The following is a 22,129-nucleotide window of genomic DNA, read 5'->3' as shown; positions in this document are numbered from 1 at the left end:
TACATATAGTCCCTCATCAATGGCTGACCCATTCTACTGCGAACGTATCGATATTCTCTTGTCTATTCAGCTGCACAGAAAAATCCATATTAGGTACAAGATTAGTTTTCGAAATCATTAGAATCTATATAACCAGTTTTATCTTCCTGATCGACTATCCGTGGAAATTAAGTGAACGTGTAACTTCTACCTCAAGGGCACGAACATAAGCTATATTTATAACTACATCATTAAGATTAAATTCCAACCCTATGCTTATCATAGCGAGGATGATAAAACTAATTTTCAAGGGTATTAAAATTTAAACGGCTAATAAATTTCACTCAAAGATGTGAAGATAATTTTAATGTTGGATATAAATTCTATTAAATATTGTACACTGCGATTTTAATGTATGATTTAGAAATAAAAATTCGTGTACTGTATTCCTCGTTATTCCAACAATAGACCAATAGTCAGGCTAGGTTCCTTTCTTTATGAAACGAAGCGGAACAACAGTTAGAATCATTGTATCCAAGGATCGATACGATACATTCAAAGCAAAGAAATTGCAGAAGTTGCTCCTGAGCAAAGTGCCTTCTCCTGTAATTCAATCACGACGAATGGTAGATACAATTATCGTCGCCAGTAAACGTATTATTACCACTCGATGCGACATCAAAGATGCTTACTTTATGGTCTTCCCACGAGAAAATGAAAGGTCGATCAGATGAATTGGAAAAACAAGGAAAGGAGATGGTCTTGATACAAGCGTAGTACTAACGACTGAATATTGTGATCCATTTTTAAAATATCCTCTCTGAGTAATTGGTTTGCTTTAAAGCAAGAAGTTACTTCTTTGAAGTCCGTACAGTAAAGTTAATCAATCTAGTGAACTCTTAATCTATCTAGTAAAACACAATAAAGAAAAATAATCTTTAATGCGCTGTTTAAATTATTCTAGCCTTCTTGTTTTTAGGTGAGATGATATGAAATAAAAATAAACTTTATTCGTAAGAAAGAAATTACACACTATCAGAGGAGCAAAAAACGTCGAAGAATTTTTTCAAGAAAATTTTCCTACGCGGGTTCCAATGGAAATCCTTCTGGTGTTACCTCGCGCGAAGGATAAACGATAGTGACGTTTCAATCGAAGAAAAATCTCTCCGAGGTGACGCAATTCCATGTAAGGTTTTAAATTACGTCAGTGATACATGATGGTAATTCGTTTTTGTAAACAGAAAAATTTCGACATTTATATATCAGTTAATGAAATATATACGTTACCTATCAGTTCTCAATTTTAAAAATTCTAAATTCGTACGTTGAAATTAAAAGAACTCGGATTTAAAAAATCTCAATGTTTAATTCCAGGTTTCAAGGGTTTTATTTTTCTAAGCGTATTTAAATCTCGTGACGCACCTTGACTTCGATAATTACTGCGCCATTTAGAAATTCAAACAAGCAGCTATGCTGGTTTGAGCTTAAAGCATCGCTTAAATGAAACGGGTACACCGCGCCGCTGTAAGCGCGACATGATGATTTAGAAAAATGATTTCTTACATCTGAATGCTTATAATAAAATGGATCAAATATCTGATAACACGAGTATCCTTGATACGAGAATAACAATATCATCGCTATCGATCAACCGATAGTCACGGCCGAGTATTGAAAAAGACTGCAACCGTTGACTGACTACGCAGTGACACGAATCACTTGCGGAGTCTGAACAAGTACTGATCTCATCCATTCGATTTTATGAGCTACGATTTAAATCGTCGTACTTGCCGCAGGAGCACGTTTCTTTGTAAATTTTATGGGTTTAATTGCACGACTAAAAATCAGAGAAAGATTAAACGTCCTAAAAATCATGAAAATATTAATGTTTAACTTCTTGAAGGATACTGTCACATATTATGCATATACGAACAAATATTGTTAATAAGAAGTATATCTTATACGAAATGTTTCTGGTTAAACTGAAATAGTTAACCTTTGCATATAATGGCATATGTATATGTATTAGCTTCCTTAGTTAAGGACGTTCTATCAGTTGGGAACGGAAGAAAATAGAATATTACTTTCATAGTACCATCTTTATTACTCTTTATTCGACTAAAAATATATGTAAATAGCCTGCATAATATAACTTTATTTGATAGATAAAAACTATGGAGAAATTCAAATATTTCACATCTTGAAAAATGGAGAAATGCTAGGTAGGACACTTTAACTACAAAAAGACAATGTATATTACCTTTTTCTGAAAAACAAAAAGTTTCTCTGACTTTAATAAATTTATAAAATTCATTCTCAAAGAGATAAAATTATCCTTAAAACCTACCATTTTATTTAATTACAAAATCACCCATCTATTTATAAAAGTGTATCTTATTCACCGCGTAAAATAAAAAATATTAATTTATATAAGGCATTTTAATTTCTTTATTTTATTTGTTAAGAATCCAAGTTACTTGAATAAACGGCCCGGTAATTATTCTGTGCAGCGTATAGCGCCACTGGTGAAAAAAAAACCGTCGCTATCAGTTCAATATTCCACTGAATATTCTCCGTTATTGCAACATACAATAAGGCAGATCTTTTTGTTAAAGGAATATCAATAATATCTGAAAGGTAGAAGTATATATATTGCACGTCCGTAAATAGGTAATTTCGGTACAATCGTATTGTGGTGTTCCGTATGGATGTAAAAGTTGGTGGAAGATATCAGCAAGAAAATTTCACCTCCGCTCATAGACTGAAACGCAACAGTCAGCAGGTTAGTAATTAACATTACGCTTCTTTGCTCGGTTATCGATTGACACGTTATAACACAAAAATAGATCTAAATCTATATTATTGTAGATTTACTCGACTAAATTTAGATTAAACTGAAATAAGAAAAAATAAAATAAATACAATAGCTATTTTTAAAACTAACATGTATTCATTTAATGTCAATAATTCGTCCTTAATTTTATCTGAGATCGCTTGACTTTGTATTATCCTTCTTAACCTTTTTTAGGGTTAACTTTATACATATATGTATATTATTAGGCTGGAAGTCTTTTCTTATATTCATTTTCTATTTAATTTATAATTTTATGATTAGAGAAGAAAAAATCGAAAAAGAATATAAAAACCGAATTGAATGATATGTATAGCAGGAAATGGAGTACATACTGCGATTTCATGGAAACGTATACCGCTGCGTGTGCAAGTACATTCTTGAGATGAACGTAAAAACATAGCCACCACGTAATCGATAACAGCAACCGAGTTCGAGTTACACGGTGACTCTAACCAACTAAATTTCAATTTTCTATTAATTGATTCTTAAATCTCTTATAACTCGATCTATCATCGATTCGAATGTAATTGACGCAATATCCATTTTCAATATCTATTTCGATTTCCAATTGGATAAATATCGTTCCCCACCCAACGTAACCTCAATAATCTATACAAGTATAACTGAATTTTTCCATTTTCAATATGTTTAGTCAATATCTAAGATTGATGTTTTGACGTATTTAGTGAAATATCGTGTAATTTATTTGTGATAATCGAATGTATTTCGATTCGTGCTACAGTGATGATTATCGATATTATGACCTACCATTCGATTCGAGTGCACAGTCGTTGCACCATGTAACATACGTATAGGGGTTTAAATGTACAAATTACCGTTGGATTGCTAAAAGCGTAACAAATTAAAAAAGATTGTTACTTTTGGAGTATTTGGAAAAATGAATTTTAAGAGTGAGCTATTTACCAGAATAAAAATATCAAAAATTTTCTAATAGAATTATTTGGCAAGAGAAATATTATGATTCAAAGGGGGATTTAACATTTTTTTAGAGTAATGAGCAATAAAAACAATATTTTCTTAGAAGCCTGAAAATCTATAGATTAGTAACTAAATTGTAAAAGAAAAAAATAATCTTCTGGACAAATAATTGAGTAATTAATAATTTTCCACTACAAATTATTCTGGAAAATATATATATTTTTCCTATTTATGCCACAATTCAAGTAAACCACCGATACGTATGCACGGTCTGAAGGGTATACTGTGAGCGATGTATACAAAATGTCGTCGAGCGACTGTTGACAGGAGTCATTTACCAAAACCAAGTATAATGTGTAACCTCTTTTACCAGCGAATATTCTCAATATATTCCCCGCATATCTTTGATGTGCGAGTTCAAACTGACACGGCATAATCGATAAAACAGTAGTAGAAAAGCGTCGCGAGAAGCGAGACGGGCGTAGGTGAAAGAACATCCATCGCGTATACATAGATTTTCGCGATCGATCGTTGTAGCGAAGACGTTTCTACGGTTCTTACCTTCGACTCCCTGTTCAAGAACCAAGCTCAATCTGTCGTTCGTTTTCTCAAAATGAATTCGGGCGTTAAGCGTTCACGTTCACCGTTGATTCGGACGATAGCGATGATGACAGTCGCTGATGCGACACAGGACATGAAACCTTGAGAAACGATGGGAAACGATGAAACAACACTCAACGAGCCTCACAGTCGACGGTCACTATTATGTCGGTGCACTGGTTATGATTGGATGATCCTCAAAACTCTTAACGGACACGTACGCGGACATTATAATGTATTCATCCACGTATCGCTCACGGCTGAGCGTGTACGCGCGCACACCCACACACACACATACACTCACTTTACTATTTGAACCACCCTGCTGCACGACAACGAGTAACTACGACACCTCCGGTCGGCGGTCGGTCGTCGAGTGACGAACTGATTCGGAGCGCTTGCGCACTTACCCCCGCGGCGTCCATTAGCCGATGGCCGAGTTACCGCGTCGGCGCCATCTGCCGGTCACCTGATAGTTACCCCTACCCATGTGTCCTTTAAGCCCTTCGGGTCGCTTCGATTCTAATTTATTTCTTTTCATTAACTTTTTTTAGTCTTTCTTCTCTTCTCCGGGCAATGGCTCGAATTTTAAGCCGTTCTATTTAATAAGATGACTTTTGCAACGGAAAACTTCCAGATCTCTTGAGTACCTGAGTCTTTTAGGCAGTGGTACTTCTAAGAACTTCACGTGCAATTACCACTTTGGTTCACCTTTTCCCGTTTTAATTTATACGTAGGATGAGTCATACACGATTAAGATGAAATGGTTTTGGTGATCGTAACGATGATATCTGATTTTTTGTGATCTCACTTTTTTTCGTGCCTGCAACGATGCGGCTGTAGAATGTAATTGCATTTCTCTGGAGTAAAATCGTAGTCTATTTTTATGAGCAAATGCTTCGTACGTGGTTTTGGAGTTCTTAGCAAATACTTTCGAGTGCCTCATAGAAACAAATATAGAGTACGGTCCACGTACATACATGGGATTATTCGTTGCAATTGCGCTCTAAATTATTTCATATTAATAAAATAATAAAAAGAAATTCGTATTTCCTTTATCTCAACTAAAAACTATTTACTCGGCTGTACAGCAATAACAAAGTACTAAGAAATCTATACACTACTGTAAAACTACAAAATTAAAAAGACAAATTATACAACTACACTTTATAACTATTTCTCGTCCCCTTTTTCCTTTCTATATATAAATTCTATTTCTCTTTATGGAAATACTTACACATAAATACTCACACACCAACAACGATATGTTTTAACAAAAGACGTCTGCGCAACAGTTCTAATTGAAACTATCGATCATAGCTTTATTCGAGCTGGCATTCATTGTTACAAATTCGTCGTCCATTTTGGAAAACGCTCTCATCTCATCGGTGTTTATATAAGTTCTTATCGATTCGATAAATTTGCTCGCTTCTACGCTTATTCTGTTCGGATCGTCGGCGAGCCAATATTTTTCAACGATCACCTGGCCACGCGAAAGGGTTCAGGACTGAGCTTTCCCCATAAACGTGCTTGGGGTAGTCCGGATACAACCGAAGACCCTGCTGACGTAAAATTGCAATCTCCGTGCCTTAATGCGATTTTTAAATTGGAAATGAAGCTTTGTTGACGCATCCAATATCCATCCTGGGTATTATAAATACCTAGTAGTAGTATTACAAATTTACTCTTACTACAAAATTATAGAATTACAGTCAGAACAATTATGTAATATGATGAATGTTTTCTTTGAAATAACTAAAGCGTATTAAATACATATTATATATGTTGGACTTTATTGGTTTCTGAAAAAGAACAAGCATAAACAAAGGTGGTTTTGTTATGAGTTAAGTGGCATAATAAGATAAAAGAAGCTATTATCCTAGAAATTAACTCGAATCAAGTAGTATTGGTCAACAATTAAACCGTGTGCGGTTTAGAGACAAGTACAAGTTAGAGAAGCCACATCTAACGAGTCTCATAAAATGATTACAGGGGCTCGATCAGACGTTACGTAAAATTGACTCAATGGTTCTTTTACAACTAATGCTGTAAAGAATTAATACATCGGAGACCTAAATTTTTAGCAGAAGTAAAATCAGGGAGATTCAATGAATCGAAATAAGACGAAAATCAAGAATAACAAAAACACGTTTCAAGTCACGTGCAATTCGATGATATTCGATTCGATGATATATTTAACAATCCGTAGCAGAAACTTGTAAAACATGACGCTTTACAGCAATGCTCATTAAATGACATCAAGAAAACGCCATTGGCCATTTTTTCAAGAACGTCCTCGGAGAAACTTTTTACGTCTTCAGATTTATTGCGTAGGCTGAGTGTAAGAGATATACAGATAATAGAACCGTAAGTGTAAAATATGAAGTGGAATGTAAATTCAATCGGTGAAAAAATAAATTAACGATATCGCTTTGAGGGCGGTGAAACATTTAATTCTCATCATGTTAAGCTTCTTGTTCGAAGAAGATCATATTGTGCTTTTTATAAACTAACTAAGTTTTAATTAAGTTACGGTAGATAACAGATTATAACATTTCAATGGGAAATATACGAGATGCAGTGTATTCTGCGCAATAAATCTCAAGATGTATTGAAAGATTCGAAATGACTAGTCTGATTCTATCTTTCCTATTATTCACAAATCGATGCATGTCGTGTTTTACATAATACCTGCTTGCTAAATATGGTCATTCCGTTCGAGTAGGCGAAAGATTCTGTCCGGCTGTTTACTACATGTATACTATACACTAAAGATGCGACAGGTATAGGGGTTGCTCGGAGAAACAAAGGTCGCACACCCATCCCTCGTTAGGATATCTGTGGTGTCTACATATACAACAGATTGTGTAAACAGAGATGTTAACAGACTACAGAAAATCTGTCAATATTTCCCAATAAGATTAAATCTATTTCCAATGGAATGCAATAGTTGATATTTCACATGTATCGATAGATTATGCTACCGGGTACATATGTGCATTATCTTTTTTTCATAAATATCTCTACCAGTTCATGCAAAAGTTGATAAAAGATTTTGTCTATCAAAGTTTGCATATTTATTTTTCTTTTTTTATTTCTAAAGTTAGAAGCACTAATCTCGCGTTGAATGCGAGATATACCATAGGAAGTGAAAATGTTTTCATGAAATAGAATTCTTCGCCAAATGAGTCATACACATCAATGACGTCAGGATACGTGCGTAGTCAACAGCCCAAACCCACGCTTTTATAAACTGCTCGTCAGATTTCCGTTCCGTTCGGCGTTGAACTGATCCTTAGTCGTTATATTTTACGTAGTTTTTCTAGCCCTGTCATAATCTTCGAATTTTTGTGCCTGAATCACGTCCCCCGTTTTAACAAAAAATAAAGAAAAAAGTTTAGTGTTGTAACAAAATCTCTAGCAAAAAATTGAAATAAAAGATCATACAACGATTATTTTATCTACTCTTCAAACTTAAGAAATTTATTAAGGATAGAAACACATAATGGAAAATAGCTCAAAGAACGCAGCAGGGTCACAAGAAATATTATACGTAAGCAAGAATTTTAAAGATTTTGCTAAAAAAAATAGTAGAATTAAAAAGGTCATCTCTAGATATTACATATACGCAACATTGTACTTTAATCAATTATTACTTAACTAAATAATAAATGTACCTATTTTCTATTATCTATATTGTACCATGTCTTCTTTACAGAACAAATCCAGAAAATTATGTGTTAATAATTAATAGATAAATAATTTTTTTTTGCAAGGCACGTACAAAAAAAATTCATTGCTAAAACGGCTAGACAAATCAAATTTTCTGACATCACTTTAAATTATTCCACTGGGCCTGCACACCAATTTCCTTCTAAATTGCACTTCTGCGCAGCAAAGTTCCCTCGCAATTTATTTAACGTAATGATAGGTTCGCCAGATAATTTTCCATAATTTATTGCCAGGAAGAACCGTGCAACTATTCATACTAATTACTCGTTACGACACTGCGTTACCCAAAGATATAGGATAATTATGAATATGAATTAATACCGAAATAAAATGGAAAATAATAAGTCCACGGTGACACATTCTTTTCAATGCAATTGCCCTAATTTTTCCCGTGTATAATCCCACGCCTATTGTGAGGGACAGCTCTTGTAATTAAGATAAATTGATCGTAAAAGCATCAGTCCTGATTATCAGTAGCGACACGAATTGTTTGGTTTCAAAGAATTACTGCGATGCCGTATCAGGTGTGAGTTACTTTCAAGTGATTAGAGTAAACCATATTCCCAACGATGCAAAATTCCATTTAACATCATTTTTCCATCAAAAACGGAGTAAACCAAAAGCTGATTTCAATCTGAAATCTTCATTTTGTAATAAATATATACGTATTATTATTTAATTATCATTTGGTAAGCTTTTTTTGTATTATGCTTTAAACTATTTTTGTAGCTGCTGGTTAAACTATTTCACTGGAGTGTTATACGTTATTCTTCTCGTTAAATTTATATCATAAAAGCATGACATGGGAACGTTTTTCAAATGTATCACAGAAGCCTGTTTTTGTCCAAACCAACAAATCAAATTTAAAGTAGAAATCCTATATATTCCTCTTATTTTTTATGCCAAAATAGGCAGATAAAATCGAGGAAGTGAAGCGACTATTTGATGAAAAGCATTTCAGGGAAATGCTTCATTTATCAAAAGAAGCAGGCGATAAATCCCATTCGTAAACGAAAAACGGCTGCAAGAAATTGTCAAGAGACCTATCCCGGTGCACCTTATTCCAAATTTAGCGTGTCTTACATACATTTATGTAAAATAATTTTTCCACGAAAAGTAAGAAATAGTTAGATCATTCGAATTTTCTGGATAAACTTTCAAGGATGTGACAACGAATCTATGATTAAAAATATTTTCGGATGATCGATCTAAGTCGACGAAGGTATGCGCACATGGTTGCTGGATAGGAATTTGCCCTCGAAAGTGAAGTAGTATCGAAACCGGTGATACACGGTAGTAGGTGGTTGGAAGCAATATGGCGACCCTTAGTTAGCGATGTAGAGTGCGCGGGCGCCGATCGACATCGTGGTCCAGGGTCGTGCATGCCCGCTTTCTCCGTTTATGGACCAATCACATCGCGCCTAGAGGAGAAAATCAATAGGCGTAGAGGCACGGATGACGTCAGCCTGCAACCCGACGATCGACCGATGCGACGCGGGCGGCGCCGGCCAATTTCTACGGAGCAATCAATAAGTAAAGATATCCAACGATGTCGGCAATAGCACCCACGTATCTTTATTTCAACCATGTACGAATACGTGTCTAACCGCCTGTTATTGCTCACTCAAAAATCTAATCCAACTTTTGTTACAAACCCCTAATCACGAAAGCCACCCCTAAAGGCAGTAACCGTTTCGTCAATATAGTAACCAAATTATCAATATTGTTAAAAGTTAAAGACTCTCGGTTATTGCATATCTATTATTGTGTTTACTCATTCATAATTTTAGATTATAACTACACCACGAAAGTTACTTCCCAAAGCATAATAGTTTCGCTGTTATAATAGCTGAAGCGTTAATATTATTAGAAAAATTTAGAAATATTCATTTATGTTCTTAAATTATATAATTGCAATTCCTAACTATAGAAGCCACTTCTGAAACTGTAATAGTTTCATAAATGCCGTAGATGAATTATTAATGTTATTGGAAAATTTGAGAAACCCGGTTATCGTATACTTAGTGTTGTGTATAATTATTCATGATTTTAGATTATAACTGCACATCCTAATTAGGAATCCACCTCTAAAAAGGGGTAATACTTTTATGGATAAAGTAGGCAAATTATTTATTTGCCCTTCTTATCTAAAATGTTCTGTCTATCATATTTTCGTCTTTTAACATATATTTAAATATTTGAAATTATTTGTGAATAAAGAAAAACAAAAATGACACAACTAGTGGCTACTGACATGAGTTATTTGCCAAAATGATAAAATTGAAAAGATATTAGATAAATATCTTGATGAATACATATATCTTAATCGAAAACAAATGCTATCTTACGTTAACAGGCTATATTGAATCAAATATTACAATATTTCGATAAAATTGTTTTTCCGCAACGTTGCATCGTGAGTAAGTTATATATAAGTAGTATCATTGACGCATGTTCATATTTCATGAGATTTCGTTCCAGAAACGTGACTGGGACATTTGGCCACTGTCACAAAAATGATAAATTTTCCTCTAAATTTCCTAATATTATGTCACGTATAATTATAATTTGAATGTTCATCGTTTATAATTTATTATATTTTGCATTTTATTTTATATCATGAAAAATAGATGGTTTAATAATGTTATATAATAAGTAATATAATAATTATGAAATATATTCTACCAAATTCGTAATATCAATTTTGATAAATATATGTTGTTTCATTTTTAATATCATAATTTTTTGATTTACGATATTCTAAACACTATTAACTTTATAATAAATATCATTTAACATTTTTATATTAATATATATTAAGATTAATAGAAGAATAAATTATAACACATAGATGTCATGTTCAACGAAAGTTCATAATTAGTATTCTATTAAAATTATACATGTCAAGATTTACTGAAACGTGCAAAGTTCCGAGAAAAGAAGAATAACTTTCAAAGATATTGAATCAAAGTAGATACTTGGCACTTCTATTCATAGTACCACTTTTAATCAGCTATCGATACACAAATAATTTCCATCGAACATATTCAACTTATTAAACTATTACTTATTTAAACAAATGAAGGGCAAAAACATTACACTTTTCAAATACATATCAGAAACATTTCTTTATTTTTTCTCTTTTCCTACATTAAATATAAGTCCTTCCATTATCTTGGAGTATATAATATTTTTAACTGCTAAAAAAATTAAAATAATTTCAAAAAATATAAAGATTTCTATTTAAAAATTTGTTTAAATTTGTTAAGTTCGTATTGGCCCGATCGCTGAATCAAAACAGCGTTCTTATTCACAACAAATCTGATAGTCAATTTCTATTAACGTATCCCTAATGAACTTAAATCAGCACAAAGACTTAGTTTGTGCCCCGGTCTTTTCAGCATCAACCTTCCACGACGTTGCACCTGCATACCCTAATTTTGAAAAAATCCTAATCCTAGAAGCGCGGTATAATTTTCTTCAGTAACGATCCGCGACTCGAACGTATTTGTGTAAATGTGTACCATCGGGTGGCTTCGTATTTTACCAGCAAAAGCCTTGTGGCAGGAACGAGTCGATTCCACGCGCGTTCACTAAGACGAAAGCGCCCCCTTCGATCATAATTAACACTTCTAATATGCACTAACATACTGAATCATTCGAAACATGCTGCGAACGTACTCCTCGATTCATTGATCTTAGAATCAACTACATAGATACGATACATACATGCACTTATCTTTATACATCGCATATCGTTCAATCTTTATGCAAATACACGTACGAGCACACGTTAAGAGCCAATATAGATGAGAACTTTCTTTTTTCAAACCCTCCTTGACATAACAGAGAAATAGATTATAGAACGTGTAAAAAAAAATGTCAAGTATCGATCAAAATCATTTATTCAGATACTCATTTGCAAGGAAATATTTCGAAAAAAATTATACTTGAAATGTTCGAATTACTTACATTTAAGCCCTAGTCTTCGAATTTTTATGTCCTAATTTAACGCTCGTTTTGACAAACAAAAAGATTTTTGAAGTTTTAAGAAATCACGCGTATTAACAATGATTCTTTCATATTTTCCTCAAATTAAAATTTTTTAACAATGGGAAACCCCGATTATGTCGAAAATGACCCAAAGAACGTAGAATTTTTATCCCTAATAATAATCGATCAAAATTCTTCGGACGATTTTTTGTATTTTATACATGTAGTGTATTTACGAACTGTCATCGTATAAAGTCAAACTAACCATGCTAATGAACTAACTATGAAACAGAATAAAGGAATACAATGTCGCGATGGTTTAAAACTGATCTGTCTGACTAAAGTTGTACGTATCTACTGTGTACTCTAGATTGACAAAGCAAACAGGAAATTAATTTGCGGCGCAAACGGCATTCGAGGATTTATAATAGACGATGTATTGTACACAAACGAGTTTACGATAACTACAATGATAGCAACGCGTTCGTGCATTCATAACGAATGTGCTATTAGTACAAGTGGTTAAAATGACAAGAATGTTTTCGACTCACCAGATACGTAGGCAGTGACGTGAAAACAGCTGAGGACCTCCGGCCATACTGGTTCTAGTTCCGCGATGTTCCTCGAGACACGGCGTGGACGCGTCGCGACGCGACGCAAAGTAATTCAACTCTAACCGATCGATTATCAAAGGCGCGAGTTAGGCGTCTTTTTCTTCTTTCTCGACACTCGCTTGTGCAGCTTATTAACCATGTGGCGCTGATGTCTGTTTTCTCCTAGCGAAATAACGCGACGTTTCATGCGAAATTTCCAATTCACACTGCCCATTGATATTATGCCAGATGAAAACGGAAATGACCGCGATGGTTATCGATATATGATAACTTAAATAGCGCGCTTCGATTTGAGCGCGAAAGTTTTTCAAATCGTTCTTGATGTGTAAAAGATGATTCTTTTATTAATTTAAGAATATCGATTTAACATTTGAAAATATATTTTATATTTTTAAGAAAGAAAAATAATCTTTATGAAATAATATAACTAGTAAGATATTTCTTTTATCTGATTTTAAACCAACAATAACTTCTCTGGCAAATTTCATTACCATTTATTATTATATGTGTACAATATATATGAAACAGGTTTATATAAAATCATAAATGTCTTCTGAAGACAAATAAGAAGAGAGAGAATACGAAATTGATTCTCGAAAAAGGTTCATACTATGTAAAAATCATTTTAGATACTATCATATTTTCCTTCACTCTCTAACATTTCAGAGCATTGTTGTAACGGCTATTCACGTCATTCCAGTTCACTATGTCGAAGATAGCTTTAACGTAATCAGGTCGAACATTCTTATATTGTAAATAGTACGCATGTTCCCAAACATCGATACCAAAAAGTGGTATCAGACCAGTTGTAGCTTGGAGAGGATCTTGGTTAGCGCAAGTAGCTATCCTTAAAGATTTTGCTTTTGGACAATATCCAAGCCAACCCCAACCAGAACCTTGGATTGCAACAGTACTCTCAGATAACCGCTTTTTCATCTCTTCCATACTACCAAAGTCCTTCTCAATCTGTTTGAGGAGTGCAGCTGAAAGAAAAGATATTTGATTAATTTATATTTGATTCTATTACAGAATATCTATCTTGTGTAGTAAAACAATATTTACCATCTGGTTTACCGCCATTTGGTGAAAGATTACACCAGAAAATTGAGTGATTTAAGTGACCTCCTCCATTGAATTTAATAGCTGGACCCAATGCAATTTGCGTATTAACATCACCTTTAGCGACAGCTTCTTTCATTTTCTCTTCAGCAACATTTAAATTGTTAACATATGTCGCATGATGCTTTGAATGATGAAGTTGCATAATTTCAGCGCAGATGATAGGTTCCAAAGCCTTGTAATCATAGGGTAATTCAGGTAGTGAATGTTTTGTTCTCACAAATGTGTCTTTGCTAAAAGTGAAAGATACATAATAGAATTTTTATTTTATCTAGAAATTTGCATAATATATATTGTAAAGTTAAGAATAATATGTATTAGTTAAAAAAATAGAGTATAAATTATATACTTAACTTTTATGTTTAAAAATATCATATCTACAAAATATCAACCTTGTTTTCATTGATAATATGAATATTATCTTGTCATACGTTGTTTATTTTTTGTTATTATTTTTTATCATGTATATTCTTTTTATTTTTTACATTTCAAATTCAAATAAAATTTACTTTATACATATATGATGTATATGGACTACAAATATAATGATATTTATATATCACATTGACAAAGTATTTATCTAACATGTATCTACATGCCAAAGGTCAAACCAAATTGATATTGATTTTTTGTATATACAGTTAATTTCAGCACTTTGACAATATGTCTAAATATATCTTTTTAAAATATACATTTGCCTTTTGTAATTTGGTTCAATATTTTTAAATTTGATAGATGCATCCAATACATATGGCTGAATATCAGTGATAATTTGTCATTTAACTATTAATTATTGTAAAATAAATTTCAATTTGGAACTTAAATTATATAAATGACCATGTATAAATTATATATTTAATTAAGTGAAAAGAAATCAATTTATATTAAATATAGTTCATTCCGAATTTTGATACTGTTTTCGTAATTATATTTTAAAGTACAAATGTTAATCTTTTATACAATTATGTATATATACAATATCAATAAACGCAATTCTTACAAATAAAATGTCTAATACTAATGACAAAAAGTAGAAAGAATGACAGGTTAGAAATTATATAATATCAACTATGCAAATGTCAATTATAAATAAAAAGTAAGATAGACTTACATTGTGTTGGAAAACAGAGCACGTCTTGCTGCGAACATTATTGAAACTGTGACGAATCAACTTGTTTATATAAACTAATATCAGAAAATGTGAAGTGCAGAAGTAACCGTTGATCGCAGACTCGCCGCAATAGTTGCAAAAATCTTAATGCCGGAGTATGCCGGGAATGGCTCGAACTCTACTACCACTACCAGCTATACGAATATCAGATATTACGTCACAAGTTTTTTCCACTGATAGTAACCACATTACTAATTTTCCCCTAATTAGACAATATCTACATATTTAGATGATATAATATTATAATTCAAAAATGACTAACCTTTAGAAAATATTTTTTTCATTTTGATAAACATTACATCTTCTCGAAGTTTATATTAATTATTTAAAAATATTTCGTATAAAATTAGGAACAAATACAACTTTTGTGTTACAAGGCTACAGGCTTTGTGGTTTCAATTTTATTTTAATTAAATGTTTTTAATTTCCAATTTTCATAACTGTAGAAGTTGATGAATAAAAGAAATGACGTTTCACTTTACGATTATCATAAATAATTATTTTTGTGTTGAAAGGTAATCTTTAATTGGTAAATTACATATTATACAATAATAATCGTTTTTGTTATAGATATATTTGAATTGAATTATCCACAAATTATATTTTAATTAATTAAATATAATAATATTTTAATTTTAATCCCAAAAATTATACTCCAAATACAATAGATATACCTATTCAAAATCCAAACTGAACATTACATACCAAAATTACAAATGAATTAGAAAACAAAATATTTATGTAAGAAATACGATAAAAAATATGTGCTTTTATACAAGATAGTATAAAATAGCAATGTAAATATTTTGTATATTTGTCCTCAAAAAAAATAAAAAATATGCAACTGTGATGTTCTGTGATCTACAAGATCAGTTGCACGTTTTACTGAAATTAATATCATTTAATATTTCATATAATTTACAGGTATTCAATAAATCTAACAAATAGACCTTAATTTTATTATACACAATTAAAAGCATATTTTATGCATGAATAACGAATGTTGACACGCGTGTCTCACAATGAAAAAAACGATACATACATACAAATTATTGCGCACACAATCGTGTATAAATCTATGTATGTGCGTCGTTGTGTACCAGATATTAACATTTGTGTATTTACATAATAAAAAAGGCATAGCCCTGATTATTATTCTATTGTTATTTATATTTTTTATGATTGCTCTGCAAAATCTAACAAGAGAAGCTACTATCAATGTTTTAACGAATTTACAAAAAGCCATTTAAAAACGTTGAAGCATTTGTTCGTAATAACGAATACTTATTAGAAAATTTAATGCGATTTTATTGCGAAAGAAAAAATAGTTTTAACTATCTACCCCTTTATTCCAACGCCACGTTATTTTTGTGAAGATATAATCATACGTAATCAAGTGCTGTTATCTTGGCATTAACGTGACTTTAAAACAATTGAAATAAAAGATATATTTACGGATACACGTTATGAAAAATTACAAAACCATCAGAAATAATATTTATCATAATATGTCTCCATATTATTCTTAAATATAAAATATTAGATTCAACTTATGTTAGGTATTAAGTCACGCTAAGCTTTGTTCATATATAACAAGTGTTATATGTATAAAATCATTCTAGAAAACTGTTCATTCTGGATCGCTTTGAAGAGTCTCACCATTAGTTAGAACTAACGCGTCATCATCAGCTTCATTATAATCAAGAGAAAGGATACTCTCTCTTCTCTTTTTTTTATATGTCCTTTCGTCGTCACTACCTGGTGCACTTTTGTCCCTTTTGGTCCTATCCCTACCCCTAGTTATTCTAGTTAGCACCTCTTCCCCATTAGTTTTATTGTTATTTCTATTATGACTTTTGCTCCTTAGTATCCTTTTATTATTTCGATTTTCTTCATGTTCTTCTTCCCTATCACTTAATTCCTCATTCTCCACTTTAATGATCAAAGCAGCCGAATCACTTGAGCTTTCGTCATTATGATCTGCTTGATTAGGTTTTCGTTCGACCCGTTCTGTTCTTTCAGTATTAGAAAACTCACACTGTGGCGATCGCTGTGATGATAACGGTGGAGTCCTAGCACCTTTGCACACATCACTATCTTCCATTGATTTTGAAGTCTTTGTTTCCGAAATTGAATTTTCTTCAGATTCTTCCTTCTTTATTGGTGGTGTGTGAGGTGACAAACCATTCGTTAAATTATTTTCGCTTGAATTTGCTTTCAACGCTGCATTTTCTTGCTGTAACAATGTAACCGATTCGCGAGCTTTACGTAGCTCCTGTTGTAAGAAGTAAATTGTGCTCTGCATTCCTTCAACATCCTCGTCCAAGTCTTGCAAGAATTCATCCAACTCTGTAACATAGACATTACCAAAAGATATTAGCTACTTTGATCTATAACATATTAAAAAAATATCCATAACAAAAATAATACCTGATTGTGATTTCTTCATTTCTTCACTGAAACTTCTTTGAAGAGCAAGGTCTCCCTCCAACTTAGCAATTCGTCCACTAGCAATCATGCGACCTAATTCTTCATTTTCTTGATATAACAATCTGCATTTTGCCATTAGTCTTTTACCTGTATTGCTATAGATAAAAAAAAACATACAGAGTGTCATTGGAAATACAAATTTGTTATTTAGTTTTATCAAAAGACGTAAATTATTATTTACCTATCTGGTGTAAATTTCCAGGCACTAAGTTCGTTCTGGGTGTCCTCTAATTTAGCTTTAGTTGTAACAAGTTCTTGCCTTAATTTTTGAATTAAAATATTAACAGCTGGATCTAACAAAGCAGATCTTAAAGCCACAGCAGATGGAGCATGAGCAGCTTTCATTTCAGCAATTTGACTCTAAAAGAGAGACGAAAGAAGAAGAAGAGTTATGTGCTATGAAATTTTTTAATTAGTTCTATATTTCTTCTATTAAAAAATGTAAAATCTACATACAATATATTCTTGTAATTCTTGTTCTTTAGAAGCAAGTCTCCTGACTAAAATCTTCTCTCTATGAGATGCTTCTGCATGTTGCTGTCTGTACTTGCTTTCAGAGTCCCTCAATGAGGATAGCTCACCTACAAAAAAAAATTATATCATTTCCTCTTTTAATTAAGACTTCAATGTTTAAAGCTATCTATGTGTTTCGTCAATTTGTTTTATGTTTATTATATAATCATTTTAAAATTAAACAGAGTATGAGCATATATATATATATAATATGTAATATAATGGGTAATATAATATATATACACACAATATATATTCACACAATATATATATATACACGCATATGTATATATATCATGTAATGTACATTTTTTATTATATTTTAAAAGGTTATGATTTTTTCAACTTTATTTCAATTAGATATAAAAATACTATACTTCAAATACATTTCAAATATAAAAATCATTAAAGAAGTTATTAATTGATAATACAAATTTAAAGAGAAAGCTGTATTAACATTTATTTAATTTAAAATACAATATGAAAAAAGATGTATTTCCATGTCTTTCATAATTTTACCTATATCTTTATGATGTATAATTTTTATTCATACACTTTGAATAAAATTATATTTTCATAACTAGAGTTGGGGATTATTTTATAATATTCTTTTTGATTATTTTCTCCATCTCTGGTAATAATTTGGTAAGTCATATAAATTTATGAGACACATAGAGAGCTAAAAACCTTAAAATATATATGCATATAATATAATGGTACAGAGTATTCTGTACAGTCTCTTTTGATATTTCATATCTGTATATCTTTGGTGAAAGAAAGCATAGTGGTGAAAATCTACTACATACTGTTTTGCCCTAAGTGCGCATAAACAAAATATGTTTTCATATGTATGTGACATTGATTGCCTGACAACTGACATTTTTAATTAGCGCATACTTTGAGTTTGGAGTCGTTGCATCGTGCCATTTGTGAGATTCTCTGTGCTTCCACCGAGACCAAGAGTGGACGTTACTTTTCTTCCATGAAAATAGATAGACTACTTGTTGCAGACACAGATGTTGTCACAAGATGACCTCCCGGCCTTATTTGATCAGGATTGTATTTTTTTCAGATTGGTACTTGGACATCAGGAAGTTATGGTGCAGGTACAAATGCATGCATGAATTGCGTTCATAATGGGAATAGACAGGGATGTTTGTCTAGGAACATAATTAAAATTGTTCAGTTTTATCAGACGTATCTATATATAAGATGATATTAAAGATTGTAGATTGGGATAAGAATTGTTAGGATTGGAAAAAGCAGCTGGAATTTCAGATCATAACTGCATCAATTAAAGGTTTCGTACTTCACCAAGACTTAGGTTCACGCATCCCTGGCACAGAGTTTTGTGGGCCAAAGGATGACATAGGGCCTCTGTTTTTACTCTTCTGAGTGGTATATTCAGAGCCAGCGAGGATGTTGTATTTCATTCAATCCTCGCAAAGTGGAAACTCGATATCCAATGTACACACAAACACACACGCACTGTCCTGCTTCTGGCAGTGTGTTTTACTACACTGTAGAATTATACGTGGCACACTGCACGATCACTTAAGAGCTCATACCAAAAGTAAGCTATGTGTGTTTATTACAGTGAAAGAAATGATTCATAGTGAACACATTCGAAAAAACCTTTTCATCTCTTCTTGTCACACAATATCACTTTTTTTGATATACACTTTGCTTTTAGCATTAAGTGACTTTTAATATCAATAGCAGCGCAACTTAACACCAGATGATAAAATTATGCATACATGCATAATATTGTATTAGATTTTCTGTACATGCAATGTATATGACTGTCACATCACTTCTGCTCACCAAAAAAATTTCGAACACTGTACATATTGGCATTAATTTAATTGCCCGCACTACACATCACAAATGTAGTTTTCAAAATATTACAATATTACTGTATCACTAGCCTTTATCTAAAGTCTATTACCCAATTGATCTATCTAGTGTTTCATATGAATACATAAATTTTCTACAATTGTAATTTGTTTGTCGATGTCGTAAGAGATGTTAAGAATTTTATCTATCTTATTACGATACTTATTTATTCAAAATTTTTTCGACTTTAGGATTTATAAAAACTTAGCATTATTATTATCCTAAGCACAGTACTAATAATATGCTTAATCCCTAATCTTAGCGTCCCTATAAGAGTCTTGTCTCATACAAGAGACCGTTGTGTTCTGGCATTCATAAATTCGCTTAAGAAATGTGGTGAGTGAGGTGGTCTCACTCAAGTGATCTCAGTACCTTCCTGGGCTGCCGCCTGGGCCTCTAGACACTCCACATACAAGTCCTGTTCATGCCACTTGGCTGCTAGCTCGTCCTTTGTCATGCTGTCCAATTGTTGCTGTGTTAGCTTCATACGCCTTGGTTGTCTAGGAGAATGAGGACTGCTTGGTTTTCCTCCCATACTATTATTCTGTGGACTTCTTGGTGAAGATGGACCGGCAGACTTAACATCGTTACACTCTTCTGCCATTTTATATTAGAAGTTATTAAAACCACACCCAGGCCTGTAAGTCTGTTTCGAACTCTGCCTCTTCTTTTTTAACTGTTTAACTGCAACGAGTGCGTTGATGATATGCTATTAGTGCTAGCACACATTTGTCTGAAAAAAATAAAAATATTTTTTCAGTATAACATATGTATATAACATAAATAAATTTAACAATTATATAAACTTTAATAGTATGCTAAATTGTAATTTTATTGCCTGTAAGTTGACTGTCTTACTGTTCTACATTTACAATAATATTATTATTACTACAAATATATTTATTGTTATTTAACAACCATTATTAATTTTTAATACATTTTTAAAATTTCTATAATGTAATATCAATAGATAGTATATGGTATATTCTAGAACATATTCTTATGACTAAGGTTATATAGTTACAATACATTAAATAGTAAAATAAAATACAAGAATCTTGTTGTAGATAATAAATTATCTATAGAGTTATATTTACAAACTCTTTAAATTACAATTTTTAATTTATTTTTGAACAGCGTATTAATATCTAATATAGCATCGAAAAAACATATACATACAATGCAGAGTTACTATGTATTATTGGAACTATAATTCTAAACTTGTACGACAGTACTATACACATACGCGTTATATTTACTACTTCATTTTCATAGATATTACATGCACTTGTCATGTACTAGGATAAAACTTTTTCAGGGCGCAGGTTCGGACCCGGCTTTTAGAACATACCGCGTGATTGAAGAAGGTCACGTGGCACGTTTAATGTTTTATTGCGACATGCAAGGTAGGGAATGTAGGATCCAGTTATCTATAGTTGAAGGGAACATTGACGCCATTATGTCGACATGTCTGCCATGAACGAGAATTTCGCGATATAAGATTACAAATTTATAATTTATCTTCTTTCGAAGGTCATTGAAATTACTTGCATATATGAATTATAAAAAAGATTTAAAAATATTTCTGTAAAACAGTGCACTTATAATCACATAGCCGTCCAGATGTTTGATACAACTTTAACAATTATAACACTTTTCTAACATAGATCGTCATGAACTTATTACTATGTAATATTATCTAACGATATAACATGATTCTTGTTCACTTCACATACCTGGTATAGTGACACGCCTATCATTCCATTGAAAAATGTTTGTATCCAGTATTCGGTATAACGTGAAACGATGAAACACGACACCATGTATGTGTATATCCACGTACATGTATATACATATATACCTGTATATATATATATATGTGTGTGTGTGTGTATACAAATGTAATTTCGTAGTCTGTTATAAGCAAGCTTTCGTTAGTGAGTTCTTCAATTGATCAATTGACGAATGGAATAAATGTGATATACAGGACTTGTCTCAATGTACCGCGCATTCCAAATACAACATCAATACCAGCGCATGATACACGTATCGCGTAAATACTTGAAAACCATGCCACTACAGGCTAACACAGTAATGTAACTAATCACGAACAATGATTACTGCCGACATCACGAGTGCCTAAGAAACGAATGTCAGGCGCATGCTCCAATCATAATCGTCCAAATACAAGTGCTGATATAGAAATGTACCAAATGTTTTTCGAATAAA

The 22,129-nt window shown here is 32.2% G+C and overlaps 3 protein-coding genes across 21 annotated transcripts in view; all 3 read right to left on the bottom strand.

Moving 5' to 3' along the window:
• Positions 1-12,881, bottom strand: part of LOC117212992 (kinesin-like protein unc-104) — a 33,517-nt gene extending 20,636 nt beyond the window's left edge. For 15 of the 17 annotated variants that reach the window (XM_033458176.1, XM_033458185.1, XM_033458181.1 and 12 more), the window contains exon 1: positions 4,334-4,752. The gene's annotated coding sequence lies outside the window, so the exon portion shown is untranslated. Of the gene's footprint in view, positions 1-4,333; positions 4,753-12,648 lie in introns of those variants that run through there. The other 2 variants (XM_033458177.1, XM_033458190.1) reach the window with 2 other exon arrangements.
• A 300-nt stretch (positions 12,882-13,181) lies between these two features.
• On the bottom strand, positions 13,182-15,176 carry LOC117212997 (superoxide dismutase [Mn], mitochondrial). Its single transcript, XM_033458201.1, has 3 exons — positions 14,942-15,176; positions 13,774-14,063; positions 13,182-13,694 (listed from the first exon to the last, which is right to left on the bottom strand). The coding sequence occupies exons 1-3, from the start codon at positions 14,977-14,979 to the stop codon at positions 13,366-13,368; spliced, it is 657 nt and encodes a 218-aa protein (XP_033314092.1). The 5' UTR covers positions 14,980-15,176; the 3' UTR covers positions 13,182-13,365.
• Positions 15,177-15,918: 742 nt separating this feature from the next.
• Positions 15,919-22,054, bottom strand: LOC117212994 (pre-mRNA-splicing regulator female-lethal(2)D). 3 transcript variants are annotated; one of them, XM_033458194.1, is made up of 6 exons: positions 21,637-22,054; positions 20,273-20,633; positions 17,948-18,072; positions 17,673-17,851; positions 17,432-17,586; positions 15,919-17,350 (listed from the first exon to the last, which is right to left on the bottom strand). In XM_033458194.1, the coding sequence occupies exons 2-6, from the start codon at positions 20,502-20,504 to the stop codon at positions 16,632-16,634; spliced, it is 1,410 nt and encodes a 469-aa protein (XP_033314085.1). In that variant the 5' UTR covers positions 20,505-20,633; positions 21,637-22,054; the 3' UTR covers positions 15,919-16,631. The 3 variants fall into 3 exon arrangements, with proteins under 3 accessions (XP_033314085.1, XP_033314086.1, XP_033314088.1); XM_033458195.1 differs by lacking the exon at positions 21,637-22,054 and adding an exon at positions 21,080-21,228; XM_033458197.1 differs by lacking the exons at positions 20,273-20,633; positions 21,637-22,054 and adding an exon at positions 18,902-19,307.
• Positions 22,055-22,129: the final 75 nt, after the last annotated feature.

Source organism: Bombus bifarius, unplaced genomic scaffold (assembly GCF_011952205.1).
Source record: "Bombus bifarius isolate JDL3187 unplaced genomic scaffold, Bbif_JDL3187 scf7180000008422, whole genome shotgun sequence".
In the NCBI taxonomy this organism is placed as follows: Eukaryota; Metazoa; Arthropoda; class Insecta; order Hymenoptera; family Apidae; genus Bombus; species Bombus bifarius.
This window is presented reverse-complemented; position numbering and strand designations above follow the sequence as displayed.

Coding starts and splice junctions, on each gene's coding strand:
- LOC117212994 (XM_033458194.1), bottom strand. CDS start 20,504: ATGGCAGAAGAGTGTAACGATGTTAAGTCTGCCGGTCCATCTTCACCA. Junction 18,073..20,272: donor CCAGGCGGCAGCCCAGGAAG/GTACTGAGATCA, acceptor TTTTTTTTGTAG/GTGAGCTATCCTCATTGAGG. Junction 17,587..17,672: donor TGGAAATTTACACCAGATAG/GTAAATAATAAT, acceptor TTTTATCTATAG/CAATACAGGTAAAAGACTAA.
- LOC117212997 (XM_033458201.1), bottom strand. CDS start 14,979: ATGTTCGCAGCAAGACGTGCTCTGTTTTCCAACACAAT. Junction 14,064..14,941: donor GCTCTGTTTTCCAACACAAT/GTAAGTCTATCT, acceptor TTTCACTTTTAG/CAAAGACACATTTGTGAGAA. Junction 13,695..13,773: donor AAATGGCGGTAAACCAGATG/GTAAATATTGTT, acceptor CTTTTCTTTCAG/CTGCACTCCTCAAACAGATT.